Source organism: Cryptomeria japonica, chromosome 10 (genome assembly GCF_030272615.1).
Source record: "Cryptomeria japonica chromosome 10, Sugi_1.0, whole genome shotgun sequence".
Taxonomy (NCBI): domain Eukaryota; kingdom Viridiplantae; phylum Streptophyta; class Pinopsida; order Cupressales; family Cupressaceae; genus Cryptomeria; species Cryptomeria japonica.
This window is the reverse complement of record NC_081414.1, coordinates 435,154,752-435,174,853: the sequence shown is the minus strand read 5'-3', so window position 1 is coordinate 435,174,853 and position 20,102 is coordinate 435,154,752. Positions and strand designations below refer to the sequence as shown.

Genomic DNA, 20,102 nt, shown 5'->3' with positions numbered 1-20,102 from the left:
AACTGCCCTACAATAATTGTAAAGCATTATTGCAGGGCAGTTTGTCATTGTGAAAGATTGCAGAACAGAGATCAGATTTTTGAGACATTTTGAATATGAATGATTTGAAGAGTTGCAGTATACGAGATGTTTTGTATGGAAACAAAGTAATCCTCTGAGATGTTCATTTTGTGATTGTGTAAGGAGTGGGTGCTTCTTCACATTGGAGTTGGTGCTCCTAAAATTGCGAGGGGTTGGTGCTCCTAGGATAGGTGTCCTGAATTTAGCCAGTGAGGCTTGGAGTTGGTGCTCCTAATTTGTAATCAATGAATTTTGCTTGTGAGGCCTAATATAAAACTTGTTCATAGTGGTTTTTCACCCTTTAAGGGTTTTCCACTCGAATTTGGTGTCATGGTGTTGAATTTATGTTTTGGAATCTCTTGATTTTTTTATCAAATGTTGTTGAACCTAAAATATGGTTTGCTACAAACGTTAATATCATTGTGTTAAAGTTTTTACTGATTAAGAGTCTTCTTGTTTATATAGATCATTGATTCACCCCCTCCCCTCTCAATGATCCTATTATTCCAACAGAGGTGAGCCATATGGACGAGGGAAGGGAAATCCATAGTGAGCTGGCACATGGACCAACGCAGCATTGGGGAGCCGTACATGGTTGAGCCGTACAGGGCTGAGGAAAGGACTGCACACAAGCTAGGTACAAGAGTTGTATAGCGGAGACCATACACGGCCAAATACAAGGAGCCGTACGTGGAAGAAAATGAGGTGTCAGTCGAGCTATACATGAAGAAGCCATACGAAAGCAAGAGAAGCTTGTGCATGAGGAGTACATCGTACAGACAAGTAGGGAGGAGGTTGTACGAAGAGCAAATAAACAAGGCATATGGATGGAAAGACCGCACACGGTATAGAGGGGGAGATAGTAAGTCGTACGGACATGAAAGACTGTACGTAACCACAAGAACATACTTACACGTGTCGTACAGCCAGGAGAAGAGGACATACGGGTAGAGGTCATACACGAAGCCGCACATGACAGTAGAGAAGTTAAGTTCATACGAGGCAAAGGAGAAGTCGTACTCGAATTCAAAGACACCTTATAGAAACACTAAACTGTACGTGGAAAACCAATCAAGGCAATCAAGCTTGTACGTAAGGTTTCATACCGTACATGTTTTGTTTCAGGCTGTACGTGACGTGTATCAGGTCGTACGTGAGGTGAGGGGAGCCGTATGTGGTCAAGCTATACGGAAAGGGCAGAAAAAGCAGGTGATAGGAGCGAAATCTCCATTTTCTGGCTTCATCAACAATGTTTTTGGCGTCTTTAAAAATCACAAAAAACCATGTGCGCCATGAAGTTTTGTGTGGTTTTGAAGGTCTTAATTTGGGCTTGGCGACAAGGGCGTTGCCCCTCAACCCCACTAAGGGTGTTGCCCCTTGATCCCACTAGGAGCGGTACCCCCAAACCCCTGTTGGGGGCGTTGCCCCCAAACCCCCATTTGATTTGGCAAGTACCTAAGTTACCGATTCAAGTACGGGTACAGGTACAGGTATGGTTACATGTACAGATTCGTGGGTACAGCAATTTTTTTTCCTTGGGTATGGGTACGTCCGTACATACATACATACATACATACATACAAACATATATATATATATATATATATATATATATGTTTGTATGTATGTATGTTCAAACATTATAGACTATATCATTGTATAACTACAAGAAGAGTGATACTCATAAATCCATAATTGCCAATAAATATCATGATATCTCATTCATAATTTGCAAAAATGAAAATACTCAAGTTTCAAAATGTCATTACACAATGAAAATTCAAATTATAATTGATTTTAATATTCATGTTCTTCATCAGAAGAGTCAAGGTCAATATCAACATTTGGTTCAATTTCATTTGAACCACAATCAATTGGATTGCCACTAACACTAGTTGTGTCAAGTGTAGAAGCTGGTTTAATTTCATTTTTCAAACATTTGACAAAATGCCAAATCATTAACAACACAAGGAAAATGATTTCACAAAACATAAGCAAACAGCTGCTACGTATGCATAATGTAAATCAACTGAAATCAATCTCAGTATTGCTGATAAAAAGTTTACTAACCCTGTGTTCATATGTATAGCTTGCAAAAGCAACTGAAATGATATTTAATTGCTTGCCTGCTAGCATATTCTGATAAAAAATGTTGTCACAAAGTTGTGGGAGTGAAACTGAGGTTGTAGTTTATGAAACCATGCTTGGGTACGGCCCTTGGTACTTCCTGGATGTTTGGGTTCTCTATGGGTTCTTCACAGAAGGACCCATAGAGAACCCAAGTACCCAGGAAGAATCCAAGACGTACCTAGGAAGAACCTGAGTTGTACCAGTACCAAGACCCGAGCTAAACTAGAAGAATCTGGTAACTTAGGCAAGTACACTACAAGTTGGGGTCATCCAATCCAAGTCATTGTTTGTCATTAGTCTTTCTGAATATTACTTGATGTTTATTTGTCGTCTAGAAGACGACTTTCTTTTTGGGGGATGATGTAGTTGGCATAAAATGTCTATTGTTATTGATAATATTTGTTATCTGGCAATGTATAATTATTTGTAGTAGGTGGGTTGTCACTCGAGTAGTTATGTATTCGTTGGTTGACATTTGTGTTCCTCTCGGCAACCGTCGGGTCCTTTAAATATGTTGTGTATTGCCAAGGAAGGGAGTATGGTATAGTCGGATTGATTGTAATCCTTGGCCGACCATCTCTGGTCTTCTTCTCTATAATAATTTCATATGCAAATAAAGATTAATTTTACTGTTGTGTCTGGTATGCATTATCATTTGTATTATTATTTCTTGTGCTTAGTTTATCACATATAGCAGTAAACAATGATCCACAAGCAATAAGCTGAGGTGGCATCCAGTCATCATTCTACCAATCAGAGGATTCCAAGTCAAGATGTCCAAATTCAATGTACCTAATTCATCCCATAGAGACGAAAAGTTCGAGATACCTAACCTATTTTCTCATTGGTTGGAATTCAAGATGGACATGTGTCCAATTCATTGTAATTTTCTCATTGGACAAGAAAAGGAGTTTGTTGTAACAAACCCTAATTAGGGTTTTATTGTGTAAATCTTGATCGTTGATTTGAGAATCAATCTAAGCCATTCAAATGTAAAGAGACCTCTATATAAGGCTCAATCTTCTCATTGTAAAGGTTAATAGTTAATAGCAGTAAGATAGCAAGTAGAGTAGAGTAGGAGGAGGAAGAAAGGAATTGTTGCCAATACTTGTTGATTTTAATACATGATCTTCATTGAAGCATGGTGGATCTCTATGTGTAATTTCTACATGTTGCATGGTTCCTTGTTACTTCTCGAATTTAGATAAAGTTCATTGATTATGATGAAGGGTGATGATATTTGACGAAGCCTTCAGTTCATACCATTTACACCTTGTTGATTGCAAGTTGTGGTGCATGATTAGTCTAAACCTAATTGTGGTTAACTTTGATTGTGATTACCTCATATGGATTGCATCATTATTGGGTATTTGAATGGATTGTTTACAATATGAAGATCTTTCACCACCTTAGGAGATCGCACTCTTTCTATGGCGTTGTGAGCTATCTCTGATTAATTTAGAAAGTAGTTTCATGAAGGATTTGTCTATCAGAGCATCATTCATTATTGTCATTGTCCTTGGGAATTACGAGTTAGCATAGATTCTCTAAACACTTTCCCCCTTTTGTCCTTTTTTCATTTGAATTTGGGTTAATTTAGGAGAAAAAGCATCACATGATTGATACATTTGACATTCAAGTTTCGGTTGTAGTTCATAACGTAAGTCCCCTTGGATTACCAACAATCACATCTATAAATTGAGTCTATCCATGTATAAAGTCAAGACCTGACTATAGAAACCTTATTCACCTCGTTTGATCACGAAATTTAGCAATTGAGAAGATTTTGTTCAAGAGAGGATAGAGTACTCGGTACTTTATTTTGTGTTGTAAGGTGTCATAAAACACACATCATCAATACCCAAGGGAAAGAGTTGGTAAGATCTACTGTCACAAGGTTTGCAATGGTTTTCTTAACATTGCAAAGCATAATTGGTTCATTGCAATGTTTGTGAGTCAAGCATGGCTAGACTCATTTTATTCAATGAAGCATGAAGGAGAGAGGGTTGCAAACTTGCAAGCATAGCCTTTGACAACCTTTTTGCACAAAGAGCTATAAAGATTGTGAAGGTAACTTCAAAAATTTTAACTTAAATTCAAATTGAATATTTTTTCTTTTTTAATTTAAGTCTTCAATAAAAATTTGTAACTTTAATCTTTTTGTATTTTTAAATTATAGGTATTGGAGCCCTTGATTAGAATTCTTCATTTGGCAGATGGGGATCTGAGCCAGACGAAGGATCGACTAATCCTATTATCCCCTCCCACCCGGGCCCCTAACGGGGTATATTTACGAGGCCATGGATAGGACCAAAGAGTCTAACAAAAATTATTATAAGGGGGGCAGCCTCAAATTTGATCCCATATGGGAGATTATTTATAAGAGGTGGAACAATCAACTCCACCAAATCATCCATTCAAAAGGGCACTTCGTCTGCCCCAATTTTTTCTACTCAAATACCTTCTTAGATCCCAATGGAGACTTATGGAGGGTTTCACTACATGCATTCAGAGGATGGCACCCCAAGTTGAGGTGAGAGACCTCATTGTCAATGAATTGCAGAGTTACAAGGAAGCAAGGGGTAGGCTCTTTTCTTCAAAACTAGTTGAGCGAGGAAGAACCACTCAAACACCAAGCAAAAATTTGGAGTCTTTCACATGCATCTTACAAAATACAAATTTCAAATTCATAGCTTTACAACTATTGATAATTTCATAAAATATGTTTTGACTTTGCTTTCTATCTCTTCAATATTTTATTTTGTAGAGTCTTGGTGGAAAAATTGGGATGGAAATACCCCAAATCTCCAAAGATTTACCAACGTTGTAGTGCATCCAGTTGTGGGTGCAATTAGGGCTTGTTTGAGGCCCTCCACACAAAGAAGAGGAACAAATTAGCTCACAAACGCCTCAATGACCTTGTCTTTGTGCAATACAATCTTCGGTTGTGCACAAAAAAGGTAGAAGACATATCAAATGATCCAATTGATTTGGATGAGATAGATCCTTATAGTGATTGGACATTGCAAGATGAGCAACCTCCATTGTTTATCAAGGATGAGATCCTTGATTTGGAGAGGCAAGCATTGGGGGTGGGTGCAGCAGGAGATTTGGGATTGGATGACACTGATGAGGCTGAAGAGAAGTCATTGCCATCAACGTCAACATCTAGGATGGAGGTCAAACCACAACCTGTCATGCCAAGCAAGGCAAAGGAGCCACAACAAACTCCAAGGACTAGACTCTCTAGTTCTATCTCTACCCTAGTTTTCAATAGATCAAGGAAGAGGAAGATGTAAAATGTTGTATTTATGTTTAGTTTTACAAATACAATTTACTATTTTCATTTTGTTTTAGTCTATCAGCCATCAGCATTCTGCACAAGGATGCCATTTTGTACTCAATTTGCATTGAAATCAATCAAATTTAACAAAAAACATTTATGTACTCATTTATGATATCATTGGATGCATCTTCTCATTGAATTTTGCAAAAAACTAGTGTTTCTAATGAAATTTAAGCAATTTTTTAAGTTATCAAGTTCTTTGCCTAGTTTTTATTAAATTTGTTACAATGGTAATGGTTTGATTTTATTGAAAGAATGAAATGCGCATATAGGCAATTACATTGACAATGTTTCCTAAAGAAACCATCGAGAATGGAAAGCAAAACTAGAAAGAAACTAATCTACCTAAATATAAATTATTGACCATTAAATAATAAGATATGCCAATATTATTCTAACACCCTCCTTTAATGGTCAATCTATCAACTACACCAAGTTGCCCTCTATAGTTTACAAACTTGTCCAGGCTCAGAGACTTGGTGACTATGTCTGCAATTCGATCCTCAGTTGGAACATACTGCAACTGTACCAATCTGTTTTCTACAAGTTGGCGGATAAAATGACAATGAAGCTCTGCATGCTTTGTTTCATTCATAGAAGACTGGATTTTTGGCAAGTTTGAGCACCCCTTGATTGTCACAAAAGAGGGGTGAAGGCCTTACTTGACACATTTGCATGTCAAAAAGCATCCTTCAAAGCCAAACTGCCTCACAAGTTGCTTTAACAGTTCCCCGATATTATGCTTCAATCGAGAAAAGAGCTACCACTGCTGCTTCTTGTCGGTCCATGTGACTGCACCTATCCCCAGACTAAAGACATACCCGGATGTAGACTTCCTATCATCAACAAAATCTGCCCAATCTATCTTTGTGAAACCAATGAGTCTAGGATCTTTGCTTCTACCATACAAAATGCCAAAGTCAGAAGTACCCATCACGTATCTAAGCACACACTTTGTTGCAACCCAGTGTTCAGCTTTAGGGGTTGTCAGGAAGTGAGAGATGTAGCTCACTGCACATCTGAGGTCAGATCTAGTGGCAGTGAGATAGATGAGACTACCCACTAGTTGTCTGAACGAGGATTCATCCACCACAGTGAATCTGAATTGGCTGACAACTTCAGCCAGAGCCCTTTTTCCATAGGTGTAGAGGCAGGTTCGCAATCCTACATCTGAAACTTATCAAGTAGACTCCTGGCATTTTTTGACTAAGAGATAAAGATATTGCCACCAATCTGCCAAACCTCAACACCTAAGCAATAATGCAGAAATCCCAAGTCTGTCATGTCAAAGGAATGGCACAAACTTTGTTTGATCTACTTGATCAAAAGTGCCAAACTACCAGTGATAATTAGATCATCAACATAGATGACAAGTAGAAGAATATCACCACCAGTAGTTTTGACATCAGATTGCAATCAGAAGGACTCCTCCAAAAGCCTTGATCACTAAGTTACTTATCAATTTTTATGTAGCAAGCCTGAAGAACCTGTTTCAAGCCATAGAGTGCTTTCACCAGTCTGCATACCTGGTGTTCTTTACCGGCAACCTTGAATCCTGGAGGCTGCGTGATATTGACTTCTTGCAACTCACCATTGAGGAATGCACTCTTGACGTCCATTTGATGGACTCTCCATCCAAACTGGCCTGACATGGCAAGGACGAGCCTAATTGTACTCATTTTGGTTGTAGGAGCAAAAGTCTCCTCATAGTCAATGTCTTCATTCTGTGAGAACCCTCTAGCAACTAGTCAAGCTTTGTATTTATTAAGGGTTCCATCAACCTTATACTTAACTTTATACACCCAAGTGGAAGATCAGACAAGACTCAAGTGTTGTTTTTCAGAAGACTATAATGTTCAACTTCCATAGCTAGTTCCCACTTAGGTATACCTTTAGCCTCTACATGTGTCTAAGGCTCGTAAACACTGTGAACGTTGGCCATGAGAGCAAAATTAGTTGTATGTTGCTATTTGCTCTTGTTTCTAGACGATCTACCCTCAATGAGCTCATCATCATGAAGATCACCAATGGTCTTGGCCCACCATTTAGCCCGGAGAGTAGAGGTACCAAAATATGATTCAGGAATGGCTAAGGAAAGTTGGGTGGTGCAATAACATGCCTGGGAGACTCCATGGATTCGAAGTTAGAGACTCCTAAATCCCTCCCATTAGGTGGACCTAAAGGAAGATGAACACCCAAATCCTTAGCCTTTAGAGGCTAATACTCAGGCTCAAAACAGGAGAAGGGAGCTGAAAAGGCCTTTGTTCTTCATCAAAAACAACATCCCGACTGAATATGAGACAATCAGTGTTTACATCAATCAGTCAGTATGCTTTGTTGTTTTCACTATATCCTGTGAGCATGAGTTTCTAGCTCTTGGAATCAAATTTTGTGCGCTTAGCATCTGGAATCCAAACATAAGCTATAGAGCCAAAGACTTTCAAGTGATAGATTTTGGGCTTCCTACCTGACCAAGCTTCCTCTAAGGTCTTCTTCTTCATGCCCTGTGTGGGAGACCGGTTCAGAAGATAGACAGCAGTGTAACTACTTCTGCCCAAAATTTCTTTGGAACACTTCTATGTTCCAAATAGACCGAGCTATTTCAGTTATTGTGCAATTTTTCCACTCAACAACACCATTCTGCTAAGGGGTGTAAGGTGCGGTAAGATGACACTTGATGCCATGATGTGCACAAAAGTTGGAGAAATCAGAAGAACAAAATTCCCCCCTTGTGTGACCTAAGAGTTATTATTTGTTGACCAGACTCTTTTTCTACTAAGGCCTTAAACTTTTGAAAAATGCTAAACACCTCTGATTTTTGTTTAAGAAAATACACCCACATTTTGCAACTAAAATCATCAACAAATAACATAAAATACCTAGACCTAGTGATTGAAGGAGTGTTCATTGGTCCACAAATATCAACATGAAACAATTGTAATACCTTGGAAGCTCGCCATGTATTACCATTTGAAAATGGAGTCTGATGATGCTTTCCAGCTTAACAAGCTCTGCAAACTCCATGATTTTGAGTCTGAATCTCAGGTAAGCCAGGAACCAGACCCGCCCGAACTAGCTGAGAGAGAGAGTGTATGTTCAAATGCCCATGCCGTTGATGCCAAAGATTGCTAATGGAAGAATTTTTGGTTGCCATGGCATGCTCCTGAGAATCACCAATGCCAACAAGTCTATAAAGACCATGATCCTCAATACCCACAGCAACTGTAGTGTGAGTCTCCCGATCAACAATACTGCATTTGTGCGAACTGAATACCACATCCAACCGAGGAGAGTGTCTCATAATCTGACTAACAAAGAGAAGGTTGAGTTCCATGCCTAGAACATAAACATTGAGGAAAATTATATTCCTCCCACCAGATTGAATCTTTATGTTGCCCTTGCCGACAACCATATACTCTTCCCCTCCTCCAATGATCACTGAATCGGTGAAAGGCATGTATTCCATGAACCAATCCCTCTGATGAGTGAAGTGTCAAGAAGCACTTGAATCAATGTACTAGGCAAAAGAATTAACATGATCTGCAGGTCTTTTAGCCATAAAGGCATAAAAGGTAGATTCCTTCTGCCCAGTGTGCTCTGCAACATTAGCTTTCGGCTGAGACTCTCCCTGCTTCTTCTATTCAGAAGCCAAGTGTTGCCAACAATCTTTCTTCATGTGACCATACTTGTGCCAATAATTACACTAAATGTTCTTTTTCTTGGAGTTGTCCTAGGATTGACCTGGGCCTTTCTGCTAAAGGACTAACTTTTCCCTTTGTTCTTAGCAAATGATTTAGCTGAGAAGGCCTATTTTGTGGAGGACGAACTAGCATGGCTACCGAACTGCTATTTCCAACGATCCTGCTGCAGAAGTTTGTTGCAAAGCTCTAGAAACTTCAAGTCAACATTAGTGGAGGTAATGGTGAGCATCTCAATAAAGTGCTCATAAGACTTTGGTAGACTTTTCAGAGTGATGACTACCATGTCTTCTTCCTCCATCTTTCAACCAATCGCCTCCAACTGATGACAGATGTCCTTGATGTTCATGAGATGCTCCTGCAAAGACATCTTTTCAGGCATCATTATGAAGAATAGCTGGTTCTTCAGAAAGAATGCACGACTCTTGTCTAATGTTTCATGGAGATCCTTCAAATGAGTCCAGATCTCTACAGTTATCTTGCCTGACGGCACTAGAGGTAGTTGATCATCAGGAACTGAAAGTTTGATAAGCATCACGGCTTCCTGGTTGCGCTCATCAAATTTGTCCTAGTCCTGTCCAACTATCGTGGGACAAGTTTCCGTACCCAAAACAAGCGTATCAAGATGGCGAAATTCAAATATGTCATAATTCACTGCTTCTAGGTATTGTAGTCATGGTCGTTAAACCGTTGACTGCCTTCCAACATAATGTTGGTCAAAGATGCCATCTTGCACACTTTCCTATTCACGAAAAACGAGGTAAATAGAAGAGGCAAAAAACATGTGAAAATACGTTTGCAGGAAACCCGAGGCACGGATCCCAATGCACAAAGAATGAAGGAAGATTTTGAAGCACAAATTCCAAAACAGAAAACCCTAGGTCACATGAACAGAAGGTCTGCTTGTCAAACCCCACGAAAATTCAAAAAAAAAAAACACGAAATGGATGCGGGCGCCAAAGGATAAACACGAAACCCTAGTCGTGATTGCAGAGGAAAGATTTCACTAGTCTGAGTAGAGATCGCGGGTTTTTTTGAAAGAAACCCTCACGAGTGGCCAAAAAATCAACCTGTGTGACTAGAAAATGGAACCCTGACATGATCTTCTGAAGAGTTAGGCATGATTTTCAAAGGGGCGTAGAAGGACGGAGTCAGTAAAAAAAACCTTGTTGTGGAAGGCAATAGACAAATCGCGATGCTGAAAACAGGTTGCATAGCTGAAGGGAAACCTCACACGTTCGTTGCGAGCACAAAACTTAGACACAAAATCCTCACAGGCATCCAAAGAACAAAGAAAACAAATGCAGAATCCTTGTCGCGTGCGCCTAAAATAGAGAGCCCTGACGTCGCACGCCCTCGCGGTCAAACAACAAGAGCTAAGAAAAAAATATTCCCATGCATGAATCAGAATAAAGAAAACACTTCAAACAGAATGCAACACAACCTTCACAAACCCGCGGCCAAAACTAGAAAAAACTAGTCGCACGATAAACAGAAGGAAACCATCGAGCAAAGAAATCACGCCCTTCAAAAAATCGAAAAAAACAAACTTTTCTATCAAAGAACGGAAAAAAATTCAAAAAGAGATTTTTAGAAAAGTTGGATTTTTATTATTCCCACTCTGATACCATGTTACAATGGTAATTGCTTGCTTTTATTGAAAGAATGAAATGTACACATAGGCAATTACATTGATGATGTTTCCTAAAGAAACCATCAAGAACTGAAAGCAAATTTAGAAAGAATCTAATCTACCTAAATATGCATTATTTACCATTAAATAATAAGATATGCCAATATTATTCTAATAAAATTTTCGTCAAGTCAAGTTTTTTGGGTTTGCAAGTTTTTGTCAAGTCCGAATTTTCCAACTATGGTCAAAATGTACTATAGATCTTTTACTTTCATCCTTTATTTTGTTACCAATCTAGATCCCAAGAGTGAGTAGGGACAATAATCTAAATTGTTAGAACTTAAACTGCAGCACTCATTCATTCATAAATCAAAATACATAGAGAATTGTAATTAAGTTCTGAACTTTTGTGAATGCATTCTCTAGAAAAGGATAAATGTCTCTATTTCTCTTGGTTAAGAAACACATATTTATGCAGCTAGGTTTTCACTAACAAACCCTACTTCTAAAACTTGAGGCCACTTCACAATTTGAGCAAATTATTTAAATTTTCATGACTTGATTTCCAGTTTTATTGGTTTTGCTTGAAACTTTTGGTTGTATATATTGCTAATTTTAGGTTTGTAAGCATGCATCACGTTTGAAGTTTTCTTAATGCTTCGGAAACAACTTTAAAGATTTTCATTTTAATCCTTCAAACTTTAATGTAAAGTTTCATTGCAATTTTTAAGATTTTGAAAAGCTAGTAAATGGGATGATAACAAGTGTTATCATTCCCAGCCTTCCCTCAACCCTATGAAAAAATTCAAGAAAGTCCTAAATCAAGTCTGGGAAGTGAACACAAGAGGTGAGGACAAACATCCTCATCATGCACCCTCCCAAACTCCATTCAACACTAAATCATGCTATAAAGGTCAAAACATTGCAAAAAGAAAAATCAGTATGGTCATCAAGAAACTGCTGATTATTTTTGTCACTGATATAAAGGTTTTTTGTAAAGAGAATTGGAATGAAATACTAGTCAAGTTGTTGATTATTCAACAGATTTTCATCAGCTACTTGGTTGTGTGCTTGAGCTACTTGGCTACCTGGTTAAGCTACTTGTTTGTGTGCTTGAGCTACTTGGGTGTGTGCTTGAGCTACTTGGTTGCTTGGGTGTGTGCTTGGGTGTCTGCTTGAGCAGGTTGCTTGCCCACTTCACCTGCTTGCCTGCCTACCTTCTTGTGCCAAGACAAATTATCTACCACATCAATTTTTTTAAGGTTGACTCTTCAAATCAGCGGATAAAAAGGACTTCGTTTACCCTTAAATGGGTTGTGATGGTCTTTTGCTTATGGCGGCAAATCTTACATGTTTTCAGCAGCGTCAAAATTTATTGATAGGTGGCTCTTTCGGAAACAATTTCTTTATTTCCTTTATTCATTTCTTTGTGTGACGGCAAGAGGTTGAAAATGGCTGACGTGTAATGTTCTTTGCATGTGCAGCGACTTTAATTTGTCGTTTTTGTAACACATTTCAACATTTATGGACCAAATAGAAATTCAATTTAGAGAATATGTGGTTTTGAATTTGAGATTTATGTTTTCAGGTTCTAGCGGTTAAAAATTAGACTTTTTGAATATCGTGTTTTATAGAGAAGACTTTTTTGGAGAATAAAAAGCTGGTTGATTATATACAAATCATTTTTTGTTGTTGTTGTTGTGATAAAATACGTTTTTTTTTTCTATCACATCTTTCGAGTTTCTGCTGAGAACGTATAAAGAGTTTTTATGTTGAGAACGTATGGAGGTACTACTATGCAGTGGGTATGATGAGTTTTATCGAAGACTCTACTCTGTTTTGGTTTGTGGAATGATTTGCAAGAGATGATATGGAGTCGAAGATTCTGAAAGAGTCTTTTTGAATGAAAAGTGAGCATGGTTATTGTGTCGAAATTGTGGAGTTATTTGTTCTTGATAAATACTGAACTTTACTGAGCCCTAGCTGTAGATTTGAAGTGTATGGCATGAAGATTAATTTGTGCAATTGATGCTGTTGATTTTAGTTTAAAATCTATTATAAAAAGTTGATCGAAGTTGGTGCTTCAAGGAGAGTTGTTGTTCATTTGGTAATTGAAAGCTATTAATGTGCCGTGGTTTTTTTACCCGAAAGGGTTTTCCACGTGAAATTCGTTGTTTGCTCTCTCTATGTTTTATGTGGTTTCGTGCATTTAAAAGTTTAAAATACTGATTCGCCTCCCACTCTCAATATTTTGTGTGCTTTTCAATTGGTATCAAAGCAAGAGTCCTTTGGAAATTGAGCTTAAACATTTGGAGGTTGATCCTGATAGCACATATGGGTTCTCTTGAAGGTCTTGCAATGAATAGAGCACCTTTATTTGATGGCTCCATCTATGCATTTTGGAGTGTTTGAATGCATACTTATCTAATATCTCTTGATTTTGATGTTTGGAAAAGTGTGGTGTCTAGTTACACAATTCCTCCTACGGATTTGATGGGAAGAAGGATTTTGAAAACAATGCAAAAGCCATGAACACAATCTTATGTGATTTGTCTAAGAGAGAATTTGTAAAAGATATGTATTGTGATTCAGTTCATGAGATTTGAGAGAAACTTCAAAAAGCATATGAAGGAGATGACAAAGTTAAGAAAGCAAAGCTTCAGACTCAAAAGAATTTTTGGAAGTCTCAAGATGCAGGAAGAGGAAAATGTTGCTGCTTATTTTCTGCAAGTAGATGAAGTTGTTAACTCTATTAAGCGTTTAGGAGAAAAAGTTGAGGAGTCCACTGTAGTTCAAAAAATTTTAAGGTCTCTTCTTTTGCGATTTGATGCAAAGGTTTCAGTGATTGAAGAGATGAAGAAACTTGATAAGTTGAATGTTGATGAGCTTCATGGCATTCTAACAACCTATGAGATGAGAACAAACTCTAATTCTTCATCCAAAAGGGAGGCAGACTTCAAAGCTTCGAAGAAAGGAAAAGACAAGGAATATGTTTCTAGTGAAAATTTCAAATGAAAAATCTGATTTTGAAGAAGTACATTTCATGAGGAAGTTGAAGAAAGGGTCAGGTAAATATACAAGCAAGTTGCCTTTCAAGTGCTTTAACTGTGGGAAGGTAAGACAATTTGCAGCTAAATGTCCATACACAAAAAGTGAGGACAGCAACTATGGAAGCCCATATTCAACAATAAGAAGTATAACGGAAAAGAGAAGAAGTCTCAGAAATTCAAAAAGTCTCTATCAAAAGGAGAAAGTTGTTCATCCGATGTTAGTAATGAAAAGTCCTTAAGTGAAGAAATATTGTTCATGGCCATAGAAGAAATACATGCTGAAAATCACTAAGATGAAGATCATTTTGATGAAGAAGATGGAGAAGTGGATTTTGAGAAGAACTAATAAGTGCTCTAAGTTAAATGAAGAGACTTAGAAAGAAAAATTAGAGCTTGAAGTTGCTGCTACAAGAAGAGAATGAAACGAAAACCAAGACATCTCATGCTTTTGAAGAAGCAGAAAAATTGATAGTTGATTTCAAGGCTCAACTTAAGAAGCAAAGAAAAGAGAGGAAGAAATTAGAAATCAGCTTAAGCTCAAGGAAGAAAATTGTGAGAGACTTGAAGCTGAAATTGTTTCACTCAAAAAGTTAGATAAATTTTTGACACAACTGAATCATGAGAAGATAAATCAAAAAAGTTATCCTTGGATAATGTCGTTGGCTCACAAAAATCGTATACTGATAAAGGTGGAGTTGGTATTGAAGAAGGTCAAAGATCTAAGTCTACAAAAGAATAACAACAAAAGACCAACATGGACAGCACAAAGGATTCACTATCAAAAATCAAAAATAATGCTTTCAAAAGGCCTCCTATCTCAAGGCAAGCACTTATGACCAGGTTTAACAATTCTTTCTTTTATGGTTATTGTCTCTCTTACAATTATTTTGGACGCAAGGCGGTCAACTGTAGAGTGTTTGAAAGAAATGATTTCAGATTTATGAGTAGGAACTCTTTTGCTCCTCCAAGGAATTACAAAATTATATGTTATAAATGTAATAACGTTGGACACAGTAAAGCTTGTAAAAGTGGTATGGCAAATTTCTCTAAGCAGAACTAGAAGGTTGAGAAAGAGTACAAAGCAGAGGAGGTTACTAAAGTTTGGAGGAAGAAGGAGAAAGAAGTTCTAGTGGAATCCCTGATTGTGCAAACAACCTTTCTTGCACAAAATGAAAAAGACATGGTATATTGACAATGGCTGTTCTAGACATATGACTGGAGACAAGAGCAAGTTCCTCACTATCATAAGCACTAATGGAGGAAAGGTAAGATTTGATGATAATTCATCAGCAAAAATCAAAGGTAAAGGTACACCTGTTTTGGATGATGGTGAGACCAAAGTTGAGAATGTTTTATATGTAGAAGGTCTGAAACACAATCTATTAAGTGTGAGTCAATTGTGAGATCAAGGACACAATTTAGTTTTCAATTCAGATTATTGTGAAACTAGTAAAAGTGGCATAATGATATTAGTTTTATCGAAGACTCTACTTCGTTTTGGTTTGTGGAATGATTTGCAAGTGATGATATAGAGTTGAAGATTGTAGAAGAGGCTTTTTGAATGAAAAGCAAGCACGGCTATTGAGTCCAAGTTGTGGAGTTATTTGTTCTTGATAGACTGGACTTTATTGAGCCGTAGCTGCAAATTTGAAGTGTAAGGCATGAAGATTAATTTGTGCAATTGTTGTTGTTGATTTCAATTTGATATCTATTATAAAAAACTGAACGAAGTTGGTGCTTCGAGGAGAGTTGGTGCTCTCAATGAGTTGGTGCTCACTTATGTATTTCTAAGTTGGTGCTCATTTGGTAATTGAAAGCTATTGATGTGCCATGGTTTTTTTACCCGAAAGGGTTTTCCTCGTGAAATTCGGTGTTTGCATCTTGATGTTTGCTCTCTCTATGTTTTATGTGGTTTCGTGCATTTAAAAGTTTAAAATACTGATTCACCCCCATCCCCCACCCCTCTCAATATTTCCTATGTGCTTTTCAGAAACTCCATCATAGAAATATGGACAACATGTCAAACCAGGAAATGGACTACAAATGAATTTAAATATAAAGAGTGAAACCCAATTCTATTCAAAAATCAACAAATGGTTTAACAATGAACTTTACAAGTACATATTTATCAACATGAAATGATTGTTCAATTCATCTTCAAGATGATTGTTCAACTTCTATCATATCTAAGTAATAATATAAAATATGATTGGGCAAGAAAGTAAAATTTGATAAACAAGAGAATTGCCCTAAGTTCAAGGAAGCATTAGAGCAAGGAAAATCCAAGATGAAAAAAGAACAAAAATACAAGGCTTCAAAAGCCACGGGATAACAAACATAATTCAAAAGGCACTTCAAAGATGTAAAAGAGGAAAAAATGGGAAGAAGAAAACAAGTAGTTTTCTGACATAAGGTTGATATGATGAAGAGTGCAAGGCTGCAAGAAGAGCTCTAAAAGAGCCAGGCAAAGAGGAGACAATCAGAAAATTGTACAAGCTGATAGTAGAAAGGAAAAAATGAGGATTTTGTGAACACAAGAAATTGAAACTAAAATATTTAGGGAAGAATAATCCAAAATTATTTTGGAGGGAATTTCAACAAAGGAAAAAGCAAAGAAAGAATACCATAGCTACCCATTGGCTAGAATATGGAAAGCAATTGTATGAATGGGGGTCAAAGGAAGAGGTACCTCCAACAATCAACACCAACAAAATTATTTACTTTGCAAGAGGTTAAGGAGGGTAATAAGAAAATGGGTAAAAGTAAAGCTTGAGACATGGATGGGCTAAATACTTAAAATGAGGAATAAAAAACCTTTCTCCTTGCATTAAGAAAATATTCCACAACATCACTCAACTTGGGCTTCCAAAAGATTGGACAACTAGTCTTGTAGCGTTTCTCTTCAAAGAGTGGGGATGTAAACAATACTTCTAACTACTGGACCATTGTTTGCAAACCTATTGGGCCGTATGGTTGAGCATAGAATCAACAAGTGAGTAGAAGAAAAAGATAAGAAGACAAAATGGCAAACAAGTTTCAAATCAAAACACTCAACAATAGATCATGGCATTACTTTGAGGCATATCATTGAAAAAGTAAGGAATGACAAAGAGGCCTACTGTTATTTTGTGGACTTCAAGCTTTTAACATGGTCCCTAGGAGTAAGTTATGGAGAACAATGAAGGATCTTAGCACACCAAAGCAATAAAGAGCAGCACCCCATAGATTTTATAAGGAGGTTCAACTAAAAATAGGAATTCAAGCAAGCCTTTCAAAAAGCTTTAGGAGTGACATTGAAGTTAAGCAAAGATGCCCCCTATTATTTAGCTTATCTACCAACAAACTAGTAGAATATTTATATCTAGAAGTAGGAGGTGTTGTTCTTTTGGGAGAGTATGTTGTGAGGCGTCTTTTATACATTGATAATCTCATTTTGAATTCAAGGTCCACTCAAGGCTTGCAAGAGCACTTAAATGTCTTAGAGCACTTCTGCAAAGAGATGGGTATGCAAATTAACACCAATAAGACCAAGATTGTGGTCTTTTCCAACCAATAGAGAAAAAAAATGATTCTTTTATTTTTAAGGGGTTATCCTAGACGAAGTAATAAAATACAAATATCTTGAATAGGATTTCAACAAAAAAACTTAGTTGGGAAACTTGCCAAAGGAAGAAAACTTTGGGAGGTTATAAAGCACTTTTTACATTAGAAAACAGAAGTAAGGAGGATGAGTTATGGGATTGGGAACTATCCAAATTTTATTTGGGCTATTAGTAATCCTAATAGTGATTTATGGGTGTGAATTGTGAGCTAGCAACACTTCAAAAACAGAAAAAAGACAAATAAAGAGCATTCAAAAAAGCCTGGTGAAAAGAAAATTCAAAATAAAAGTTTTAGTTCCTTATGAGGTTCTTTTAGTAGAAACAAGTACATTCCCTATTGAGGAAATTCCTATGGCTAGTTTCTTAGGATATTTGATAAAAATTGAACAAATAAAGGCAAATAAATGGCCTAAGATTGTCACCAAAGAAGATTTGAACAAAAGAAAAAGAATTTGGATGAAAGAAAACATCAAATGGATGAACAAAATGAAACATCAACTTGCATGCATGTTCAAATACTAACAAAGAAATGAAGACAGTTTTTATGAATAAATTTGGCAAATCTATGTGAGAAAAGGCTTTAGGAGAAAAGAGGAAATATTATCCTAATTAATTTAGTTCTACATATGATCATCACTAGAAGGCCTATAGTGAGGCAAATATCAATTGGAGAGGAAAGATGCTCATACTCATATCATCTTTGGTGTGAAAAAAATAGATGGACAAGGCCAAATGAAAAATGGAAGAAAGGGTATGTCTTTTTTTGTATAGCTGGAGTAGTTGAGTCAAGGAAACACTTTATTTAGAGCATGAAACTTAAAATGACATTTAGGCCAATGATGTGGGTAGTTTAACAGCAGTTACAAGATTTGTTCAACGAAGAGCAGGTTGAGAAAACAAATGAGTTCATCATCGAAATAAATAGCAGAAGCTAAGCAATGCAGAAAGCTACAAAGACCAGGTATGATGTCCCTTAGACTATCTTTAGTCTTATGAACGTTAAAAACCTTATATTCTACTCTATTGTATAAATTTGAAGCTATGATTAAGCAAGAAGGCAACTTTTACTTTACAATTATTTGGATATTATTGTAAAATTTACATGTGGGCAACTAGCGCCTAACATTTAAGCGCAAGAGTGAATGAGGTAGAAGGAAGTGACTGACCGTCAAAGAACAGGCAGACAAATTGAGCAGTGTGATTGTTTTCCAGTGGTTGGTGTAGCCTAAGAGCTCCTCTGCCATGGTGGCAGAAGAGCGGAGCATCCTTATGATGACCCCAACCCCATCACTTTGCTGCCCTGATCCCAAAGTTTTGGACAGACTGGCCACTCTCAGTGCCTCCCTCTTCTTCACCACTTTGAATGCCACTTTCAAATCCCCATTCTCCTCGCTCATTTCCACCTGCACTTGATCCTGCGGAGGGGGAAGGGTGACCATCAGCTGAGACTGCAGCTTAAGTGCCACCTGTTCCTCCTCATCTGCAGCGGACCAGTCCAGCTCTATCTTGAATTTGCATTCACTTGTTGGATCTGATAATGACAAGGCCGAGTGATATGATTTTTCCTCCGCATATCCATATCCCAGAGTCAGCCTGAAGCTATCAGCCGGCCTTTTCCAGCTCCCCAATCCCCACGCCATGCCACTCACAATTCAGGGCATGCCCTTCTAATTTCTCAACTGCTTTCTGCATTCCAATTCCATCATCGTCCGATTCAATGCAAATGCAATACACACAAATTGATCACCCTTCCAATAGACTATATACGATGCACAATTCAGGGTATGCACGTCTAATTTCTCAACTCTTTCCGCCAATCCATCGTCTACTGATTTAATAAAAATACAATACTAACAATGTAATCACCATTATAGTATCCAACACACCATATACAATTCAGGGCATGCCCTGAGACTTCTCACGTTCTTCCGCCATTCCTCCTTACGTTTCAATGCAAATGCAATACACACAAATGATCACCCAATACGACGATACAAAATCCAGCGAATGTCCTTCTAATTTGTCGAGCCCTTCCGTCATTCCATCGGTCTTGGGAATGCAAATGCAACACGCGCAATTCGATCAACCCTACGCGATACAGAATAGCACTAAACCTCAACTTAAGGTCAACATTGACATTGTCAAATTAATTATAGCATGGAAACTTGCGAGTCAAAAATTAAGATTCAAAAGAATGCTTTTGCATCCCGTTGTCTCCGAAGCAGTCTCTCTTCCCTTTAAACTGGACCGTTTCCATTCCAGAATGTTTTGGAATGTAAAGCATTTGAATGGTATAATGCCTTCTGAGATAATAAACTCCGAATTGTCTTAATTTCACCTTCGTAATCGTCGACCTGATGAGGTTAAAATGCCCTCCAAACCATAGTCAGCTTGGAATATGTTAAAAAAGGGTCTAAAGTAAACATCTAACTAATTAGGTGGCGGCTTTAAGTTATTAATTTGTCTGCAACTACTTTTGTGTTTGGTCCTAGACTAGCCAACACACCACGATTCTTTTCCTCTTTGTTCTTAGACTACGATTTTACACTCATGGGCATTAAATATTTGACTATGTCGGTTCTA

General features: G+C 37.5%; 1 protein-coding gene across 2 annotated transcripts in view; it reads right to left on the bottom strand.

Annotated features, from left to right (window-relative positions):
• LOC131067558 (phospholipase A I) overlaps positions 1 to 19,901 on the bottom strand; it is a 122,693-nt gene extending 102,792 nt beyond the window's left edge. The window contains exon 1 of one of the 2 annotated variants that reach the window (XM_058002634.2): positions 18,686 to 19,901. In XM_058002634.2, the coding sequence (XP_057858617.2) occupies positions 18,686 to 19,159 (474 nt within the window). In that variant the 5' untranslated portion in view covers positions 19,160 to 19,901. The remainder of the gene's footprint in view (positions 1 to 18,685) is intronic. The other variant, XM_058002635.2, reaches the window with a different exon arrangement.
• Between the last annotated feature and the right edge of the window lie 201 nt (positions 19,902 to 20,102).